A 20,598-nucleotide genomic window follows, 5' to 3' on the forward strand; every position below is an offset into this window, starting at 1 on the left:
ACCAGAACACAGGCATGAGTCCACTGCACAAGGAAGCTTACACAACCCACTGAACCAACCTTAACCACTGGGCAGACACTAAAAACAACAGGACTTACAAACCTGCAGCCTGTGAAAAGGACACCCCAAACACAGTAATTTAAGCAAAATGAGAAGACAGAGAATCACACAGCAGATGAAGGAGCAAGGTAAAAACCCACCAGACCAAACAACTGAAGTGGAAATAGAGAGTCTACTTGAAAAAGAATTCAGACTAATGATAGTAAAGATGATCCAAGTCTTGGAAACAGAATGGAGAAAATACAAGAAATGTTTAACAAGGACTTAGAAGAACTAAAGAGCAAACCAACAATGATGACCAACACAATAAATCAAATTAAAAATCCTCTAGAAGGAATCAATAGCAGACTAACTGAGGCAGAAAAATGGATAAGTGACCTGGAAGATAAAATAGTGGAAATAACTACTGCAGAGCAGAATAAACAAAAAAGAATGAAAAGAATTGAGGACAGTCTCAGAGACGTCTGGGCCAAGATTAAATGCACCAACATTCAAATCATAGAAGTTCCATAAGAAGAAGAGAAAAATAAAGGGACTGAGAAAATATATGAAGAGATTATAGTCAAAAATTTCCCTAATATGGGAAAGGGAATAGTCAACCAAGTCCAGGAAATGTAGAGTCCCATACAGGATAAATCCAAGGAGAAACACACCAAGACACATATTAATCAAACGAACAAAAATAAAATACAAAGAAAATATTAAAAGCAGCAAGAGAAAAGAAACAAATGATATACAAGGGAATCCCCATAAGGTTAACAGCTGATCTTTCAGCAGAAACTCTACAAGACAGAAAAGAGTGGCAGGACTTATTTAAAGTGATGAAAGGGAAAACCTACAACCAAGATTACTCTATGCAGCAAGGATCTCATTCAGATTCGATGGAGAAATTAAAACATTTACAGACAAGCAAAAGCTAAGAGAATTCAGCACCACCAAACCAGCTTTATAACAAATGCTAAAAGAACTTCTCTAGGCAAGAAACACAAGAGAAGGAAATTACCTATAATAACAAACCCAAAACAATTAAGAAAATGGTAATAGGAACATACATATTGATAACTACCTTAAAAGTAAATGGATTAAATGTTCCAATCAAGAGACATAGACTGGCTGAATGGATGCAAAAACAAGAGCTGTAAATATGCTGTCTACAAGAGACCCACTTCAGACCTAGGGAAACATACAGACTGAAAGTGAGGGGATGGAAAAAGATATTCCATGCAAATGGAAATCAAAAGGAAGCTGGAGTAGCACTTCTCATATCAGACAAAATACACTTTAAAATAAAGATTATTACAAGAGACAAAGAAGGATACTACATAATGATCAAGGGAATAATCCAAGAAGAAGACACAAAAATTGTAAACATTAATGCACCCAACATAGGAGCATCTTAATACATAAGGCAGATGTTAACAGCCATAAAAGGGGAAATTGACAGTAAGACAGTCATAATAGGTGAATTTAACACCCCAATTTAACCAAAGGATAGATCATCCAAAATGAAAATAAATAAGGAAACACAAGCTTTAAGTGATACATTAAACAAGATGGACTTGATATTTATAAGACAACCATCCAAAAACAACAGAATACACTTTCTTCTCAAGTGCTCATGTAACACTCTCCAGGATAGATCATATCTTAGGTCACAAATCAAGCCTTGGTATACTTAAGAAAATTGAAATTGTATCAAGTATCTTTTCCAACCACAATGTTATGAGACTAGATACCAATTACAGGGAAAAAAAGTCTGTAAAATATACAAAAACATGGAAGCTAAACAATACACTACTTAATGATGAAGAGATCATTGAAGAAATCAAAGAGGAAATAAAAAAATACCTAGAAACAAATGACAATGAAAACATGACGACCCAAGACCTATGGGATACAGCAAAAGCAGTTCTAAAAGGCAAGCTTATAGCAATACGATCCTACCTCAAGAAACAAGAAACATCTAAAATAACCAACGTAACCTTACACCTAAAGCAATTAGAGAAAGAAAAACAAAAAAAACCCCAAAGTTAGCAAAAGGAATGAAATCATAAAGATCAGATCTGGCATAAATGAAAAAGAAATGAAGGAAACGAAAGGAAAGATCAATAAAACTAAAAGCTGGTTCTTTGAGAAGATAAACAAAATTGATAAACCATTAGCTAGACTCATCAAGAAAAAAAGAGAGAAGACCCAAATCAATAGAATTAGAAATGAAAAGGGAGACGTAACAACTAACACTACAGAAATACAAAGGATCATGAGAGATTACTACAAGAAACTATATACCAAAAAAAAAAAAAAAGAAAGGAAAACCTGGAAGAAATGGACAAATTCTTAGAAAAGCACAACCTTCTGAGACTGAACCAGCAAGAAATAGAAAATATAAACAGATGAATCACAAGCACTGAAATTGAGATTGTGATTAAAAATCTTTCAACAAACAAAAGCTCAGGGCCAGATGGCTTCACAGGCAAATTCTATCAACATTTAGAGAAGAACTAATACCTCTCCTTCTCAACTTCTTCCAAAATATAGCAGAGGGAAGAACACTCCCAAAGTCATTCTATGAGGTCACCATCAAACTCATACCAAAACCAGACAAAGATGTCACAATGAAAGAAAACTACAGGCCAATATCATTGATGAACATAGATGCAAAAATCCTCAACAGAATACTAGCAAACGGAATCCAACAGCACATTATATGGATCATAGACCATGATCAAGTGGGATTTATTCCAGGAATGCAAAGATTCTTCAATATATGCAAATCAGTCAGTGTGAGAAACCATATTAACAAATTGAAGGATAAAAACCATATGATCATCTCAATAGGTGCAGAAAAAGCTTTTGAAAAAATTCAACACCTATTTCTGATAAAAACTCTCCAGAAAGTAGACATAGAGGGAACTTACCTCAACATAATAAAGGCCATATATGACAAAACCAGGTCAACATCATTCTCAATGTTGAAAAAAATGAAACCATTACCACTAAGATCAGGAACAAGACAAGGTTGTCCACTCTCACCACTATTATTCAACATAGCTTAGGAAGTTTTAGCCACAGCAATCAGAGAAAAAAGAAAAAAAAAAAAGGAATCCAAATCAGAGAAGAGGAAGTAAAGCTGTCACTGTTTGCAGATGACATGATACTATACATAGAGAATCCTAAAGATACTACCAGAAAACTCCTAGAAATAATCAAAGATTTTGGTAAAGTAGTGGAATACAAAATTAATGCACACAAATCTCTTGCTTTCCTATACACTAATGATGAAAAATATGAAAGAGAAATTAAGGAAACACTCCCATTTACCATTGAAACAAAAAGAATAAAATACCTATGAATAAACCTACCTAAATAGACAAAAGAGCTGTATGCAGAAAACTATAAGACACTGATGAAAGAAATTAAAGATGATACAAACAGATGGAGAGATATACCATGTTCTTGGATTGGAAGAATCAACGTTGTGAAAATGACTATACTACCCAAAGCAATATAGAGATTCAGTGCAATCCCTATCAAACAACTAAAGGCATTTTTCACAGAACTAGAACAAAAAATTTCACAATTTGTATGGAAACACAAAAGATCCCGTACAGCCAAAGCAATATTGAGAAAGAAAAACGGAGCTGGAGGAAGCAGCCTCCCATACTTCAGGCTATACTACAAAGCTACAGTAATCAAGACAGTATGGTACTGACACAAAAACAGAAATATAGATCAATGGAACAGGATAGAAAGCCCAGAGATAAACGCACGCACATATGGTCAGCTTAGGTTTGATAAAGGAGGCAAGAATATACCATAGAGAAAAGACAGCCTCTTCAATAAGTGGTGCTGGGAAAACTGTACAGCTGCATGTAAAAGAATGAAATTAGGACACTCCCCAACATACACAAAAATAAAATCAAAATGGATTAAAGACCTAAATGTAAGGCCAGACACTATAAAACTCTTAGAGGAAATCATAGGCAGAACACCCTATGACATAAATCACAGCAAGATCCTTTTTGACTCACCTCCTAGAGAAATGAAAAAAACAAACAAACAAACAAATGGGAACTAATAAAACTTAAAAGCTTTTTCACAGTAAAGGAAACCATAAACAAGACAAAAAACCAACCCTCAGAATGGGAGAAAATATTTTCAAATGAAGCAACTGACAAAGGATTAATCTCCAAAATTCACAAGCAGCTCATGCAGCTCAATATCCAAAAATCAAACAACCCAATCCAAAAATGGGCAGAAGACTTAAATGGACATTTCTCCATAAAAGATATACAGATTGCCAACAAACACATGAAAGGATGCTCAACATCACTAATCATTAGAGAAATGCAAATCAAAACCACAATGAGGTGTCACCTCACAATGGTCAGAATGGCCATCATCAAAAAATCTACAAACAATAAATGCTGGAGAGGGCGTGGAGAAAAGGGAACCTTCTTGCACTGTTGGTGGGTATGTAAATTGTTATAGCCACTATGGAGAACAGTTTGGAGGTTCCTTAAAAAACGACAGATAGAACTACCATACGACCCAGCAATCCAACTACCAGGCATATACCCAGAGAAAACCATAATTCAAAAAGAGTCACATATCACAATGTTCATTGCAGCTCTATTTACAATATCCAGGACATGGAAGCAAATTAAATGTCCATCAACAGATGAATGGATAAAGAAGATGTGGCACATATATATGATGGAATATTACTCAGCCATAAAAGAAATGAAATTGATTTATTTGTAGTGAGGTGGATGGACCTAGAGTCTGTCATACAGAGTGAAGTAAGTCAGAAAGAGAAAAACAAATACCGTATGCTAACACATATGTATGGAATCTTAAAAAAAAAAAAAAGTAAGAAAGAAAGATGGTTCTGAAGAACTTAGGAGCAGAACAGGAATAAAGCCGCAGATGTAGAGAATGGAGTTGAGGATATGGGGAGGGGGAAGGGTAAGCTGGGACGAAGTGAGAGAGTGGCATGGACTTATATATACTACCAAATGTATAATAGATAGCTAGTGGGAAGCTGCCGCATGGCACAGGGATATTAGCTCGGTGCTTTGTGAGCACCTAGAGGGGTGGGATAGGTAGGGTGGCAAGGAGATACAAGAGGGAGGAGATATGAGGATATATCTATACATATAGCTGATTCACTTTATTATAAAGCAGAAATTAACACACCATTGTAAAGCAATTATACTCCAATAAAGATGTTTAAAAAAATTTTTTTAAAGAAAATGTTTCAGGCAAATGTTGTATCAGAAAATACATCTTTAATAAGTGTAATGAATGAGTCTAACCATCTAATTAATGTTCAAACTGCAGACATTTTACATTTTTTGTTAGACCCTATAAATTAAGCATACTTTCTTGAAACTTGAACAACTATTCAGCCGAAATAGTATTTTTGCTTAACTGAAATCTGTTGCTTTGCAACAAAGCCGATTTGTTCTTGACATCAAACATTTGGTGAAAGGGTCCCGACTGGGTGCTTGTTTGTTGTAATAAGGTATTAGCTTCTTTTTTTACCCATGCAGTAAATGCATATTTCTCACAGTAAGTAAGCCATCCCCTGAAAATATATTGAAAGCAGCCATTCAATATTAATATTAAATTATGTGGTTAGATTTAAATCCAGAAAATACTTGAAGCAAGTAAGTATGTAACATTTTAAATATGACCATCAGTTTTTATCTTAAAAATTTCATTTTATGATATATTATATTATAAATATATTATATTATATATTATATATATTAGTTTTATAAATATGTTTATATAAATTAGGTATATACACAGTAGGTAACATTTTATTTTTAATCATTTCTCAGGAATCTTTATCAAAAACACTGTATTTCCTTAATATAAATTACTATACTAAATAGAGGCGACAAGTAAAACTAAAGAAAGAACTTAGTAATGTTATGAAAATGAGACTGAAAAGTGGCCCACAATATGAATGTACTTAATACTGCTGAACTGTACATTTAAAAATGGTAAGAAAGGTAAATTTTATGTTACATGAATATATAAATTTGAGCATATACCCTGAGAAAACCATAATTCAAAAAGATCCATGTACCACAATGTTCATTGCAGCACTATTTACAATAGCCAGGACATGGAACCAACCTAAATGTCCATCGACAGCTGAATGGAGAAAGAAGATGTGGCACATATATACAATGGAATATTACTCAGCCATAAAAAGAAATGAAACTGAGTTATTTGTAGTGAGGTGGATGGACCTAGAGTCTGTCATACAGAGTGAAGTAAGTCAGACAGAGAAAAACAAATGTTGAATGCTAACACATATATATGGAATAAAAAAGAAAAAGAAAAATGGTACTGACGAACCTAGTGGCAGGGCAGGAATAAAGCTGCAGATGTAGAGAATGGACTTGAGAACACGGTGTGGGAGGGCGAAGCTGGGACAAAGTGATAGCAGCATTGACATATATACACTACCAAATGTAAAATAGACAGCTAGTGGGAAACAGTAGCATAGCACAGGGAGATCAGCTCGGTGCTTTGTGACCACCTAGAGGGGTGGGATAGGGAGGGTGGGAGGGAGGCTCTAGAGGGAGGGGATATGGGGACATGTGTATGAATGTGGCTGATTCACTTTGTTGTACAACAGAAAGTAACACGGTATTGTGAAGCAATTATACTCCAATAAAGATCTATTTATAAAAAGAGTTTATAAAGTAATAAAATGTAATGGAAACTAAATATTTTATCCCCCACACAAAGCATGTCATGAGGAGTTACTTTTTGGAGAACATTTTAAAAAACAACCTCTCAACACACGTTGAAACTCTGAAATACGAGAGGCTACCACCAAGTTTGAAATACAACCTGCTTCCTGCCTACTGGCCTACTGAAAATATCAAATTAATATACTTATGGAATAATTATCAAAATAGGCCACAAAATAAGACCAAGTTTTAACAAGATAAAATTTAGAAGATTTTTGAAAAGAAAAAATTTCCTCATAATAAGCTGACATTATTTTGTATTATATTTAATATTTATCCTTTAGGTAATATAAACATTCTCTTTAATATTTCAAATTGTTTGTTTCCATTTCAAACTTGGGTTTCCTTTGTCTACTCAGATTTATAGCTTAAATTGAGTAAATGAAAAGTAGACTGAAATTATCAAATTTTAATTCTATGCCACATGATGGCAATTCTAGATCTTATTTAGTGGAGTTTTGGAAGTTAGATCATCTTTCTTTTTGTATTTTTATCTTATGAATATACAAATGAAATTCTATGTAGGAAGAACTGTTCCTACTAAAGAGTATCTGATTTAAAGAAAATTATTTTAATAAATGATTTATGATAATACTTAGTTGCTAAAAGATTTTATACAAAAACTTACTAGAAATAAGAGGAAGTAAAACAATAACCAGTTATCAACCTTGGAAACAAAATTCTCATCTAAGACAAATACTCCAATGGAAATAACCAAAACTTCCTTCAACTCAAATATATAATTAAGTGAAATGCAAGTGATTTCTGGTAATTGAAGATTACCCTAGCACAATCTGATTTATGAAATCATTGGTGCCTTATGGAAAGTTCTCAAGCAATTTTCATTATTAAAAATGTTCTTCATAACAGACAAGGCAAGCTCTTCTTCAACATCTTCCCACAAATAACACTGACAAAATGCAATCTTCCTGGAACAGTTAAAAAACAACTCTCTTCAGATCTAAAATATGATATGCCACATTTCTGACCTCTCTTTTGATTATAGAGACATTTGCAATGCTGTGACCCTCTCAGCTGAACAGTGTGACAGATAGTATTAATTTAAATGTCATCATATCCTCACCAAGAAAATAAAGCATAGTGATTAGCCCTTTTAGATTTTAGGATTAACTTTTGCAAAAGCATCATGCATCCCCTCCATCAAAAAGTAATTTCCAATCCCTGCATAAGAATGAAGTTTATTCCCTCTTTCAGTCAGATGATAAATGCCTTTAATTAAGAATGTTAATAACTGAACTTTTCCCCTCAGACCTATTAATTATGCTAACACATAGACAGTTCATTACCAGACTTTTTGGCCAAATCTATAGCCAGAATATCTCTATATTCCTTTAGTATATTAGACTGAGAACAGATAAATAAAGGTAATGTATTTAATTGGTACACAGATTAATCTCCCACCCCCAAATTAAATGCAAATACATATACAGCCCATTTGACTTATTGTATGTGCATGTATGTTCATATTGTATATACTGTATATTATTAGTATAATATTTAACATTTGATTTGCACTCTATAAAACCCTTGGATATGCATTTCCTGATCTGATGAGAACAGCAATCCTTTGATTTTGAATTCATGAATATTCTTATTTTACTTGCTGTCTTAATGAAAGAGAGCCAAAAGTTGTTTCTTTCCTTTTTTTTTTTCCCCCTTTGGTGCAAAAACCAGTGCTCTTTTTAATATAAAAATAATATTTAACCCAAAGAGAATAAACTCTTTAAACATGTTTTACATAAAACGTAATATGGTAAATAAGCTAATCTGTGGGAAACTGAGTAATGGTTAAAAAAATGGTCTCCTTGGGCCTCCCTGGTGGCGCAGTGGTTGAGAGTCCGCCTGCCGATGCAGGGGATACGGGTTCGTGCCCCGGTCTGGGAGGATCCCATATGCCGCGGAGCGGCTGGGCCCGTGAGCCATGGCTGCTGAGCCTGCGCATCCGGAGCCTGTGCTCCGCAACGGGAGAGGCCACAACAGTGAGAGGCCCGCATACCACAAAAAAAAAAAAAAAAAATGGTCTCCTTGATCAGGTTTAGTGGCTTCAAATCCTATTTCCACTGATTAACAGCTGAACACCTAAATCAAGTTGCAAACCTTCTCAGTTTTGTTTTTGTTTTACTTTTAATCCCTAATATTGGAATCCAATTTACAGGGCAGTTATGAGATTAAATGAGATACTATAGTATAAACTCTGGTATATACAAGCACTCAGCATGCACAGAATGAATATCCTCTAAAGTTTGACTGCCCAAGTTGTATCTCTACTCAAACGTCTTTTCTGGGAACTAAATTTTTATATCTATCTACTTGACATCTCCACTGGAGATCTCATAATGTCTAAAATACAATATATCCAAAAAATAATTAAGGATAATCCACCCTAAAAAACATTCGTGGGACTTCCCTGGTGGCCCAGTGGTTAAGACTCTGTGTTTCCATTGCAGGGGATGTGGGTCCCATCCCTGGTTGTCAGGGAACTAAGATCCCACACGCCGCGTGGCGCGGAGAAAAAAAAAAAAAAAAAAAAACTTTTGTTTTAACATCCTCAAATTTCTCTGGCCAGTATTCTAGGACTCATGCTTGATTTGTCTCTTTTCCTAATGTTCTGTACCTCCAGTTTCATCATCAAGTCCTATTGGCTCAACCTTCAAAATGGATAAAATATTAGCTCATTCACAGCACCTCCACACTGTCTCTAATTTCAATCACTCTCAGAGATTGCTGTCATGGCCTTTAAATCACCATTTCTATTCCCACTGCTGTCTTCACCACTGCCACAAAACCAGATCTCTTCTCCACAAAGCCAGATCTCTACAAAATCCCCTGTCACTCCCCTGTCCAAAGCTTTAATGAGACTTGGCCTCACTCTTTGAATAAAATTAAAGCTCCTTACCCTGGCCTAAAAAGTTTAGATGATCCAGCCTCTGCCTACCTCATCTTCCAAGACTCTTCCTCTCTTTTACTCTGGTGCAGCCATCTACGCCCTCTTGCTCTTCTTTAGATATAGCCAACTTGATCTCTGCCTCCGGGCTCTTTCATCTGCAGGTGTACCCAGTTCTTCGCCTTTCACTGTCCTGACTGTGCTATCAAAAATAATACCTCCAATTCCGATTTTGCCAGCCACTTAACCTGCTTCATTTAACTTCATAGCATCTCATATAACTCTAGGCCTACATATTATATTTTGTCTATCTTACTGACTAGAATGTAACTTCTGTGAAGACAGAGACTGTCATTTTTTCCACCACTGTATTTGCAGTTCCTAGAAGAAAACCTGGGAGAGACTGCTCCATAAATATTTTCTGACAAAAGATTGTCAAGATGCTTTTTACACATCAATACAACCCATAGAAGCATATGAGTCTCACTGACTCTAATCATAATTCACTCATAAGGTCTATTAAATTACCATCATAGTTTGGTTTTAATACATACAAAATGACAATTGGCAGGGATATTTGGCAATATTATCATCTTCTACCTGTAAAGTCTAATGAATTTTTTATATCTTCTCCTACTTAGCAATTTAATTTGAACAGTGCCTAAATTGAAGCTCATTTTCAAACAATCACTATTGAAATTACTGATTCCAATTGATTTGACTTCACTTAAAATATTTTGAAACATTTATTTATGTACTCAGAAAAAGAAAAATGACCGTAGAACGTTTTGTTCATTAGAGTAAAATGAATAGCATAGAAGATGCAAAGAACAAAAGTTTTCTTAAAATCGCGTTTTTGGAAATCTACGTTTTGCAGTCATAAGATCCTGATTTTTTGGATACAGTATAAGTGAGCAAGAACTCGGTGGAAAGGCAGAAGTCCTGGATATCGCTCCCGACTCTGCCACTCTCTGGGTGTGCAAAGCTCTGGCAAACTGCTGAATTATCACAGGCCTCAGTTCTGTTTCTCAAAAATAAAGGAAATGGACTGGCTCATCTCCAAGAAGTCTACTGGCTATGAAATTATCATTTTAAGTCAGATTTTTCTAGTTTAGAATTTTTTCATTTCTAGTTCTATTTTAAAATCCTTCCATATTACACACTGTGTTACAACTGCAATAACCCCTTATTATCACATCATTTTGTTTTACTGCTTTCTTGTATATAATTCAGTTCCTTGCAAGAGTACTAGCAAATTTTAATGGCTCACAGACTCTGAATTTACTGGTGAGGGCAGAAGATCATGGAAGGTTAAAAAAAATTCTAAGAGACCTGGAAAATTACATATATAGATACATATCTGTTAGAATAGCTTGTCTAAATACCAAAATCTTCATAACAAAACTCAAAACAAGCAAAAGTTTTCATATTACATTAATGTGAAGAATCATAGGACTTTAGTATTAAGCTATGTGAAGCCAAATACCACATATAGGATATTTTTTTTTGTAGCTAAAAAGGTGTTGGGTATTTAGGAGATACGGAAGGCTCACACTTTTTTGCTTTGGGAAGCCCAGATTTAAGAGAATCGCCAAATGCTGAAATGTTTCAAAAGCACAGTGTCTGTTTATGCAGATTTTGAGTTAGTGAACCAGATTAAGAAAAGGTAGGCAGCACAGCACAAAGCACAAAGTAGAGATAAGACCTACCTAGAAACAACTATAAGATAACAGAATTGAATAAGAGCTAGAAGGTTCAGGGGAGAGTCATGAGAATATAGCTCAAGCAGTATTTTAAGCATTTGAAAGTGAATTAAAGCCATAAAATGCTTCAGCGGGTCCTTACATATGACTGCAATTTATCATATCACACTAAACACCACACAGCCTTAAAACACTTGCACTGCTTTTCAAAGCAGGGGTCAATTTGAATGACCACAACCAATGTAGCAAAAACTTCTGGAATTTCAGTCGTGAGTTAAAAAATATTGGCACTTTTCCTTCTGGTAGGTCCTTTAAAAAATCTGCAAGCGATTAAATACATAATAACAAAATAAATATAAGTATGGCAAATAAATATGAAATAATAGTTACATATTAAAATAACAGGATGGTGATTAACTGATAACTAATTATCATCACTTTTCACTCATTAAGTCATTCATTCATTCAATAAATATTATCAAGCATGTGCTATGTGACAGGTTCTGTTCAGGGTGTTTCTGGGAATTCAGTTTTGAACAAGACTTAGGAAGTTTACATGCTACTGGAAGGATGGCAGCTATTAATGGGGTAAACAAACTATACATAATCAGATAAATTATATTCTATATGAGCACATAATTTTAGATAGCAACTAGTGTTAAGAAGAAATCACAACAAGCTAAATTGATAGAGACACTGGAGAGATGGGAAGTGGGACCATAGATTGGTAGTCAGATAAGTCCTCTCTGAGAAGTTGACATTTTACCTAGAGGTAATGAAAAAATGACCAAGACATGAATGGAAAACAAGTGCAAATGCAAAGGGCCAAGGGCAGGAAAAGGTTAGCCTTTATAAAGGGGCCAGGTTAACTGGCACTGGCAATTTGCAATAAATGTTTAGCAACTGCTCTCCAGAAGCAAGTCACCTGATTTGTAAGTTTGCTGACTTCTGTGGTGTAAATACTCCTGCATTGGCCAATTTCAGCCAAACCAACATGAAGATACTGAACACAAAGTCGGGAGGTGACAATGGCCAATGGTGGCACATGATAAAATAGGTGGGCAGAGGTCAGGTCATTTAATGCCATGTGGTCAATGGTAAGAAATATAGTTTTTCTTCTTGGAAATCATTGAAGCGTTTTTTGTTTTTGTTTTTGTTTTTAACATCTTTATTGGAGTATAGTTGCTTTACAACGGTGTGTTAGTTTCTGCTTTACAACAAAGTGAATCAGTTATACATATACATATGTTCCCATATCTCTTCCCTCTTGCGTCTAAGTAAGCAACAGGGCATGATGATTTAAGTTATGGTTTTAAGTTTAATTAGTTGCTTGTTGGAGAAGGTACTGTGGGGAGAAATGCAATTAGGAAGCTCTCACATTAGCCCTGGCTTAGACTAAAGTGGTGGTAGTGGAAATGAAGAAAAGTGGATAAATTCAGGACATTTTTTGAGGTAGAGTCTACTTGTCAATGGACCTGTTGAATGTGGAGTACAGAGAAAGAGGAATGAAGAGTGATAACAATATTTGCCCTTAGCAACTGTGAAATCAGGGACAGAGAACAATTTATGGAGATTAGGGTGGACAGAAGTCAAAAAATTTTACTTGGCCTTACTGAGCTTAAGATGTCCAGCAAGTATGTTGACTAATATTATTAGCTAAAATAAGTCATTTCCATATTTATTCCTTCCAATATGTTTTTCACATAGGAATTACTGTTTCCATTCTATAGATATGAACACAATGGTAACTTCTTCAAGGTCATGTACCTAGAAAGCGGCGGAGGTGGGATTTGAGCCTCTTTTTAACTATAAAGTTATGTATTTACCTTTAGGATATACTTCCATTTTGTAATTAATTCTTAGAATTAATTTTTGAAAGTATACTGCTCTGGGTTCCCTGATAATTCCCTGCTACTTACTATATTTAAAACATATTCTTTTATTTATTGCACTTATGAGAAAATGGTAAAGAAAACTTTTGTAAGGAAGGGTCCTTGGGAACAGAATGCCAAACCATGTTAAGGACATTAACTGCTTTAGGGCCAGCTCCCCTCTTAGAAGGAGCCACGGAGAGCTGGGTTCTCTGCAGGTCCTGCATGACTACACCTAGGTGAAGCCTCAACCTCCTAGGAGTTTCCACTTGGTACACATTTCTAGAAGAATTAACAATGAGTAATACAGACTGAAGGCAGAATATCCATACTTTTCATTACACCAGTTAAACAAAATATCACCTTTGAGTTGTAGTCATTAAGTTAATCTTTAGTAAGTAAATCCTATAGGAAAAACAATGAGGTAGAATTATTATACTCTGTCCTAGTATTATTACTTAACATTGTAACAGTCGGTCCCACACACATAGTATAGCGTGGTTGCAGCTCATTTTAAGCAGTAGACAGGAGTAGTCAGAGAGTTTCCAGATGTCCTACTCTATAGCCATGCAGTCAGTAAATAAAAATATGATAGTGGAATGCTAGTATTTTCTCCAAAAATATTCAAAGATTTAGAGATCTGCTGATAAAAGTAAGCTGCTGCTTCAATCGCTGCCATATTGCCAAAGTTGACCCATCTTTGGGCTGCCATCAGGTAAGAATTTTAAAAGAGCAAAGCAAAAGTGATTTGTGAGCTAAGGAATAAAACTGTCAAATTTTTTCCTTCTTTAGAACACGGATATTTCCCTGGTTCTTAGAACACTGCAAATTTGAGAATAACATCGCATCTGGGACCAAAAAGCTGCCATATTTTTCTAAATTTTCTCATGTCATCTACCAATTTGACTTTTAAATCATAGCAGTGAATAAGTATTCTAAATCCTGTGTTAGAGACTTCATTCCTGGAGTATAGGATTAAACTGCAGATTCTGAAGCCCAATATCTGAAACTCTCGCATTCTTCCATACAAGTGGATATCAATGATGCCAAAAGTATACAAAGGAATTGACTATAAAATTATGGTCACATATGAGTTTTAATAACTGTAAAAGCATCTAGTCAACTTACTTCACAATTTCTGATTGCTTTACATGTGATCTGTATGAAATGACCTTCAGACACCTAATTGAATACTTATACTCCTGTGGCCTCATAAACACCAGTCCATTTCAAGGCAACCCCCAAAAAAGCACTCATAAAAATCTGTGCTTTGGGGCAAAATTCAAGCAATTCTTTAATTTCCAAGACTGTCAAAATACTGTGACCAAGGCACCAGTGTCCCTGAATCTCATTTATGTCTCCCACCATGCTCCTAAGCACCATATTTAAAGTCCTGAATGACAAACTCCCAGATACTTTCATTTTACTGATGATATGAATTTTCACTCTCTATAACTCTAACTCTCCTAGCTCAATATTGGGTGGAATATACACACACTTGGTCTTCACGTGTTTCATTTAATGGCAAGAGTCCTTCACAGAAATTAGAGTTGCACTTGCATTATTTGTCCTTATATTAAGAATTCTAGATCCCCAAATTTCCCCAGGATCGAGACTGATGGCATCAGGAATGCACACAGTTCAGCTCCCTGGAACCAGGACTTGGTTCTTATGCAGTCTGCTCACTTAGACCAAGGCTCTATCGAACCTCCTACTTGCGATAGTTCCTCCCAACAGGCTGACTCACCCATGAGTATTAGAAGAGAATAATTTTAACTCTATCATTTCAAGTTTTCTTTCTCTTTCTTCCTCTCTCCCTCCCTTCCTTCTTTCTTCTTCTTTCATTCTTTCTTTTTTTCCTAATGAAATGTCCATTTTGTGCTGTCATATTGATGGAGAAACAGCATTACAAGTCATGGTTAAGCTTGCTGGCTAGCCCACAAAGGCCACCTTAACCATAATTTGGCTGAACTACAGTTTTTAAGTGGTTAAGCACTCACTTACTATGCAATATATTCTTTGGAAGTTTGAAAAAAAATCTGATACCACAATAAAAAATTTTAATGTAGTAATGTATAAAATGTAAAAATATGAACTGCAATTTTTAAAAATGCTTTTTAAAAGCAATTCACATATTTTCTAATAAGAATACTTATGTAGTAAAGAACAGGGCAAATATTTCTAAGAATTTTAAAATGTTTAAAGTGCATGGATCATAATTTTTTTTAATTATTATATACATGATGTGGTAGGCATATTTAGCAATTTAACATATGTTGTATCAATTAAACCTTGTAATAAAATATTTTGTAATTACTATTATCCCCATGTTACTGAGAAAGATACTGAGATTGAGAGAGATGATACTTTTTGCCTGAATCATGGAGAAAATTATGACAGAACCAGAATTCAAATCAAGATCAATTCATATTCAAAGCTTTTATCATTATATTATATTATATAGAATAGTATTGGGTTTACTTTGCAATTAAAATGATTTTGAAAATGAATATATTTTTCAAAATTTACTTTACCTCCACACTAAAACCTTCATATACACTAAACTTGGAAGTCAGATATGTTAGGGTCTGAATCCTGCTCTTCTACTTCTTGGAGGTGTAATCCTGGGTAAATTATTTAACCACTGTGAGGTGGGGTTTACTGTAAGTAAGGTGGAAATAAAAGCGCCAAAGTCTTTGAGATAATAAAGAAAAGTAATGTGCAGAAATGGGTTAATATCTGTAAAACCTGACAAACTGCATGACTCAGATTGCCAAATGTCAAAAAAATAAGCATTAAAAAAAAAAAAAGTACTCCCTTCCCCTTCACAATATCCCCCCTTAGCTTTGTAGGCACACAAAATGATTTTTAAATTCTCAGAATGATTTGATTGAAAACAGGCACTCTTGTCTAAATGATTACATTCTTTCTCTACCATGGCTTTTGACTTTAGAATGTTCCAAAGTACAAATCCTCTGATGGAGAACTTCTGTGGGTTGTGCCCTGCCCTGCACTGCATTCTCACAGTCACAATCTGCTCCTCACTCTGGGATGACCTACTTGTGACACACCATCTTTTGCAGCAAGTTTTATAGTGACTGATGCCTTAGCGACCAGACTCCTGGTTCTGGTTTCTCCTCCCCCACTTGACCTCCACTAAGGATGTTTTTGTGCATGCCTAGAATTGACTGCACACATCCAGGAACTGGAGAGGAGAGTTGAGACTGGGGTGTTTTTGTAATAAAACCTTGGTTCTAAATATCTGACCCTCTACCAGTTTCTACTCTGTTTCATCCTCTCTTCCCTCTAGGTGACTCTTGGATTGATTTGAATCAACACTGGATTGATTTGAACAGTGTGGCAGTGACTGCATTTTTCACATGAAAATGCTTACCTACTGACCAAGAAGCACTGCCTACACATATAATGAAACATGTTTCAGATCAACTTGTTTAAGTTTTATGTGGTTACCACACTACATTCTGTTCATCATTCTCTGGGATTTTATAGTTTGCATGAAGTGTAATATGGTCATACACAACCATTAAAAAATATAGAGAATAGTTCTTTCTTTCATAAAATAATAGTCTCAGGTGATTACACTTCCAAAAGCAAATGGCAAATAATATATAGACAGAGCCACCTTGATTAATAAACAATGCCACTATCATTTGAATACTTAACATACATTTATTATAACTCAATCTTAAAATCTCCTTTTTTAATGAGAAGTGGTAACATGAAATTGTATACTTCGAAACTGGTTATATATATAAAAAATTGATATATTATATTCATCAAAAACGTTTCAACCACAGTAAAAACAGCTCATTTGAACATTCAGAATTGTTCTCCTATAGCAGGAGCCACATATTTACATGAATATACATATACAAAAAAAGTCAGTCCTTTGAGGTTCAAACAAATCTGCCTTGGCTTAAAACAATTTCAACAAAATTTTAAAATATGTCAACATTACTAAATTCCTCAATACTTAAAATACTAAGTTGTGACAATTTTTATAAATGAGTGTTACATAAAGACAATGTTTCATAATTCCCTGATACTTTTGTGGATCAATGGTTCATTCATCCATTCATTCATTTAAAAAATATTTAAGCAATATCTACTTTCTTCGAGGCATAATGGTTCTTTAACAAATTTTTAGTTGTTTCAGTTTTTAATTAGAAGTTATCAACACTTATGAATAGAGTCAATATATGCAAAATAATGTAGTGGTAAACAGTAATGTTCCTTTTTTGAATAAATTGTATTTTATGCTACTTGCTATACAATTGTATATAATGACTATTTCCAAACAGTAAAAGCTAACGTATGCTGCTTTTCTTTCTCTCCATGGTAGTCCATTACACTGCTATCTCAGTGAGAACCCGGGGCTCTCACTGCTCTTTTTGGAGCTCTGTGAGGCTTTATCAAATGCTTATTATGGCTACTTACAATTTTGCAGAACCTAAAGGACTAATGAAGTAAAACTCTGGACCCACTCTCTTATCTCTATGACCTGTTAGAACAATTTGGATGTTTTCAAAGCTAAAGTATTGGGTTGGCCAAAAAGTTCTTTTGGGTTTTGTTCTGCAAAAAACCTAAAAGAACTTTTTGGCCAACCCAATATTAGCAATGTCCCGCAGCTCAAGTGGTAGAGCATCAAGTCACCCCCAGAGGTACTGGGGCATCCTTCCAGGCAAGGACACATTTTGTTTTACAGGAATAGAGCTTTGCTTGTAATGTGCTTAAACTCTTACCACTTACATATAAATTTCATAAAGTGATATATGCTCTATAAATGATGTAGATACAACTGGAGTTCCAAGCATTAGTAAATTTCAACAAATATTTAAATTAATGGTAGACAAAAATACTTCCATTTATTTATGTTATGAAGATATTCTTCACAGTTGAACAAGATTATTACAGACTTACCTGAATCTGTAGCTGTGATCACTAAGACAAAATGCTCCTTTGTTTCACGGTCCAAACTCTGTGTCACTCGAAGCTCTCCACTAGATGAGAGAGTAAAAGCACTGTCTTCATTACCACCAAATAGAACATATGAGAGTTTGCTGTTAGAACCTTGATCGTCATCTCTTGCCACGACCTATAGGAGAGAATAATACACACCATGAATGCGAGTAAAACTAACAAAATGTATATCATGAAATAAAGTGTATCATTAAAAATAATGAGGTAGAGCCATATGTTCCAAGATTAAAAGGTTTCAAAGACATGTTTGTAAGTTTCAAGCAAAAAATTAAAAAGCTTCAGAGTACTAGCATTATTTGTGCAACACTAGGCATAAAAGCCATACATTGAATTTTTGGAAGGCTTCACAAAAAAATTTAACAGTAGTTTCATCCAAGTAGTTGGATTTGTAAAGAGGGAAGGGAGAACAACATTTGTAATAGTTTTCAAACTTTTACATCATTTTATTTTCTTACCATGTGCAGATATTACTGTTATAGTGAAACAAAATTCAAAAATACACAAATGCATAAATATGTGCAACATGAGTAAACACAAAAGAATATAACTGAGGGCTTCCCTGGTGGCGCAGTGGTTGAGAGTCCGCCTGCCAATGCAGGGGACACGGGTTCATGCCCCAGTCTGGGGGGATCCCACATGCCGTGGAACGGCTGGGCCCGTGGGCCATGGCCACTGGGCCTGTACGTCCGGAGCCTGTGCCCCGCAGAGGGAGAGGCCACAACAGTGACAGGCCCGCATACCGCAAAAAAAAAAAAAAAAAAAAAAAAAAAAAAAATATAACTGAAATGCAATATTTAATCTACAAGGAAATCAATAAGTCCTTAGGTATAACTTTCATAAAACTGTCCTTTTCAAGATTTGCTATACCTGAAAGTAAGCATTTTTGGTTGAGAAGGAGGAAGATAGTAGCGGAAGCATGTACATTATAATTAAATGAGAGTCTTATAATGAACACAATAGTTGTTTTATTTAAATATACTGACCTGAAGAATTGTTCTGGGTAGTGTCCCCAAATTCTCAGGGACATTTACAGAATATGGAGATAGCTCAAACATGGGAATGAAATCATTAATATCCAGTAGAACAATGCTGACAGTGGAGGTATCAGTTCTGGGGGTGCTGCCCCGATCTGTGGCCTGAACTGTTAGAAAGTAAGTATGGGTCTTCTCTCTATCCAAGGGCTTAGCTACAGTGATTGCACCTGTGACTGAGTCGATCCGAAATTCCTGATTGACATTACCATCAATAATGCCGTAGCGGACCTGTCCATTTGTACCTTCATCTCCATCTGTTGCAGATACTTGTATTATATCCGTTCCAGTAAGTGTATTTTCATCAATCTCCACTTTATACATGGCCTGTGCAAAAACAGGGTTATTATCGTTGATGTCAAGTATCATAACTACAACCTCTGTAGATGAAGAGAGAGATGGTTGACCTTTGTCTGTAGCCACTACTGTTAGAGTATAATTAGAAACCTCTTCTCGATCCAGTTCTCCAGTGAGCCTCACTTCTCCATCAATGGTCCCAATACTGAACTTGTTTCCCGAAGGGTTCAGTAGGTTGTACTCAATATAGCTATTTGGGCCACTGTCTGGGTCATTTGCTTGTGCTTTGAAAACAATGGTATCAATAGGTGTGTTTTCTGGAATGTATGTCAATTTAGGGGAAAGAAATGTTGGTGGGTTATCATTTACATCCAACAAAATAATGGAGACTTGAGCAGTGCTTGTGAATCTGGAGGCTGGAAACTGTGGCAGGTCATGCACTTGAATGACCAGATTGTAGAAGGACTGACTTTCCCGATCCAAAGCTTTCTGGACTTTCAGTATCCCATGCTTGTCAACTGTAAACTGCCCAAGGCTATCACCAGAAGCAATGCTGTAAGCCAACTGGGAGTTGATGCCTGAAATGGAAGGGAAAAATTAAATTTTCTGAAATATGTGCTGATTGCAAACTAAACTGCACAAAAATTTTCATGATATGAAACTGCACATTTGATATATGATGCCTCCAAACACACCTTACAGATGATTTAGCCACAGTTAATTTTCTTTATAAGTAATACATAACCCATAATCCTTTTTCTGTCAACGTCTGATCTGAAAAGATGTTTACAACCTGGTGAACAAATGATCTATATACTGCGGGCTATTTACCATGGTGTTGAAATGCTAAATTACAAAAATAAAGAGGAAAAAAAATTCCAGAGAGCGGATATTTTTCTATACATTTACTTATTTCTGTCACATAATTACTGAGAGTTCAACATTAACAGTGCC

The 20,598-nt window shown here is 35.2% G+C and overlaps 1 protein-coding gene across 2 annotated transcripts in view; it reads right to left on the reverse strand.

Moving 5' to 3' along the window:
* Positions 1–20,598, reverse strand: part of FAT4 (FAT atypical cadherin 4) — a gene marked incomplete at its 3' end in the record, with an annotated part of 171,455 nt that overhangs the window by 58,402 nt on the left and 92,455 nt on the right. For both annotated transcript variants that reach the window (XM_079714012.1, XM_079714011.1), the window contains exons 5-6: positions 19,300–20,222; positions 18,257–18,431 (exon numbers count right to left, since the gene is read on the reverse strand). In XM_079714012.1, the coding sequence (XP_079570138.1) occupies positions 18,257–18,431; positions 19,300–20,222 (1,098 nt within the window). The remainder of the gene's footprint in view (positions 1–18,256; positions 18,432–19,299; positions 20,223–20,598) is intronic.

Source organism: Hyperoodon ampullatus, assembly GCF_949752795.1.
Source record: "Hyperoodon ampullatus genome assembly, chromosome: 1".
Lineage (NCBI taxonomy): Eukaryota > Metazoa > Chordata > Mammalia > Artiodactyla > Ziphiidae > Hyperoodon > Hyperoodon ampullatus.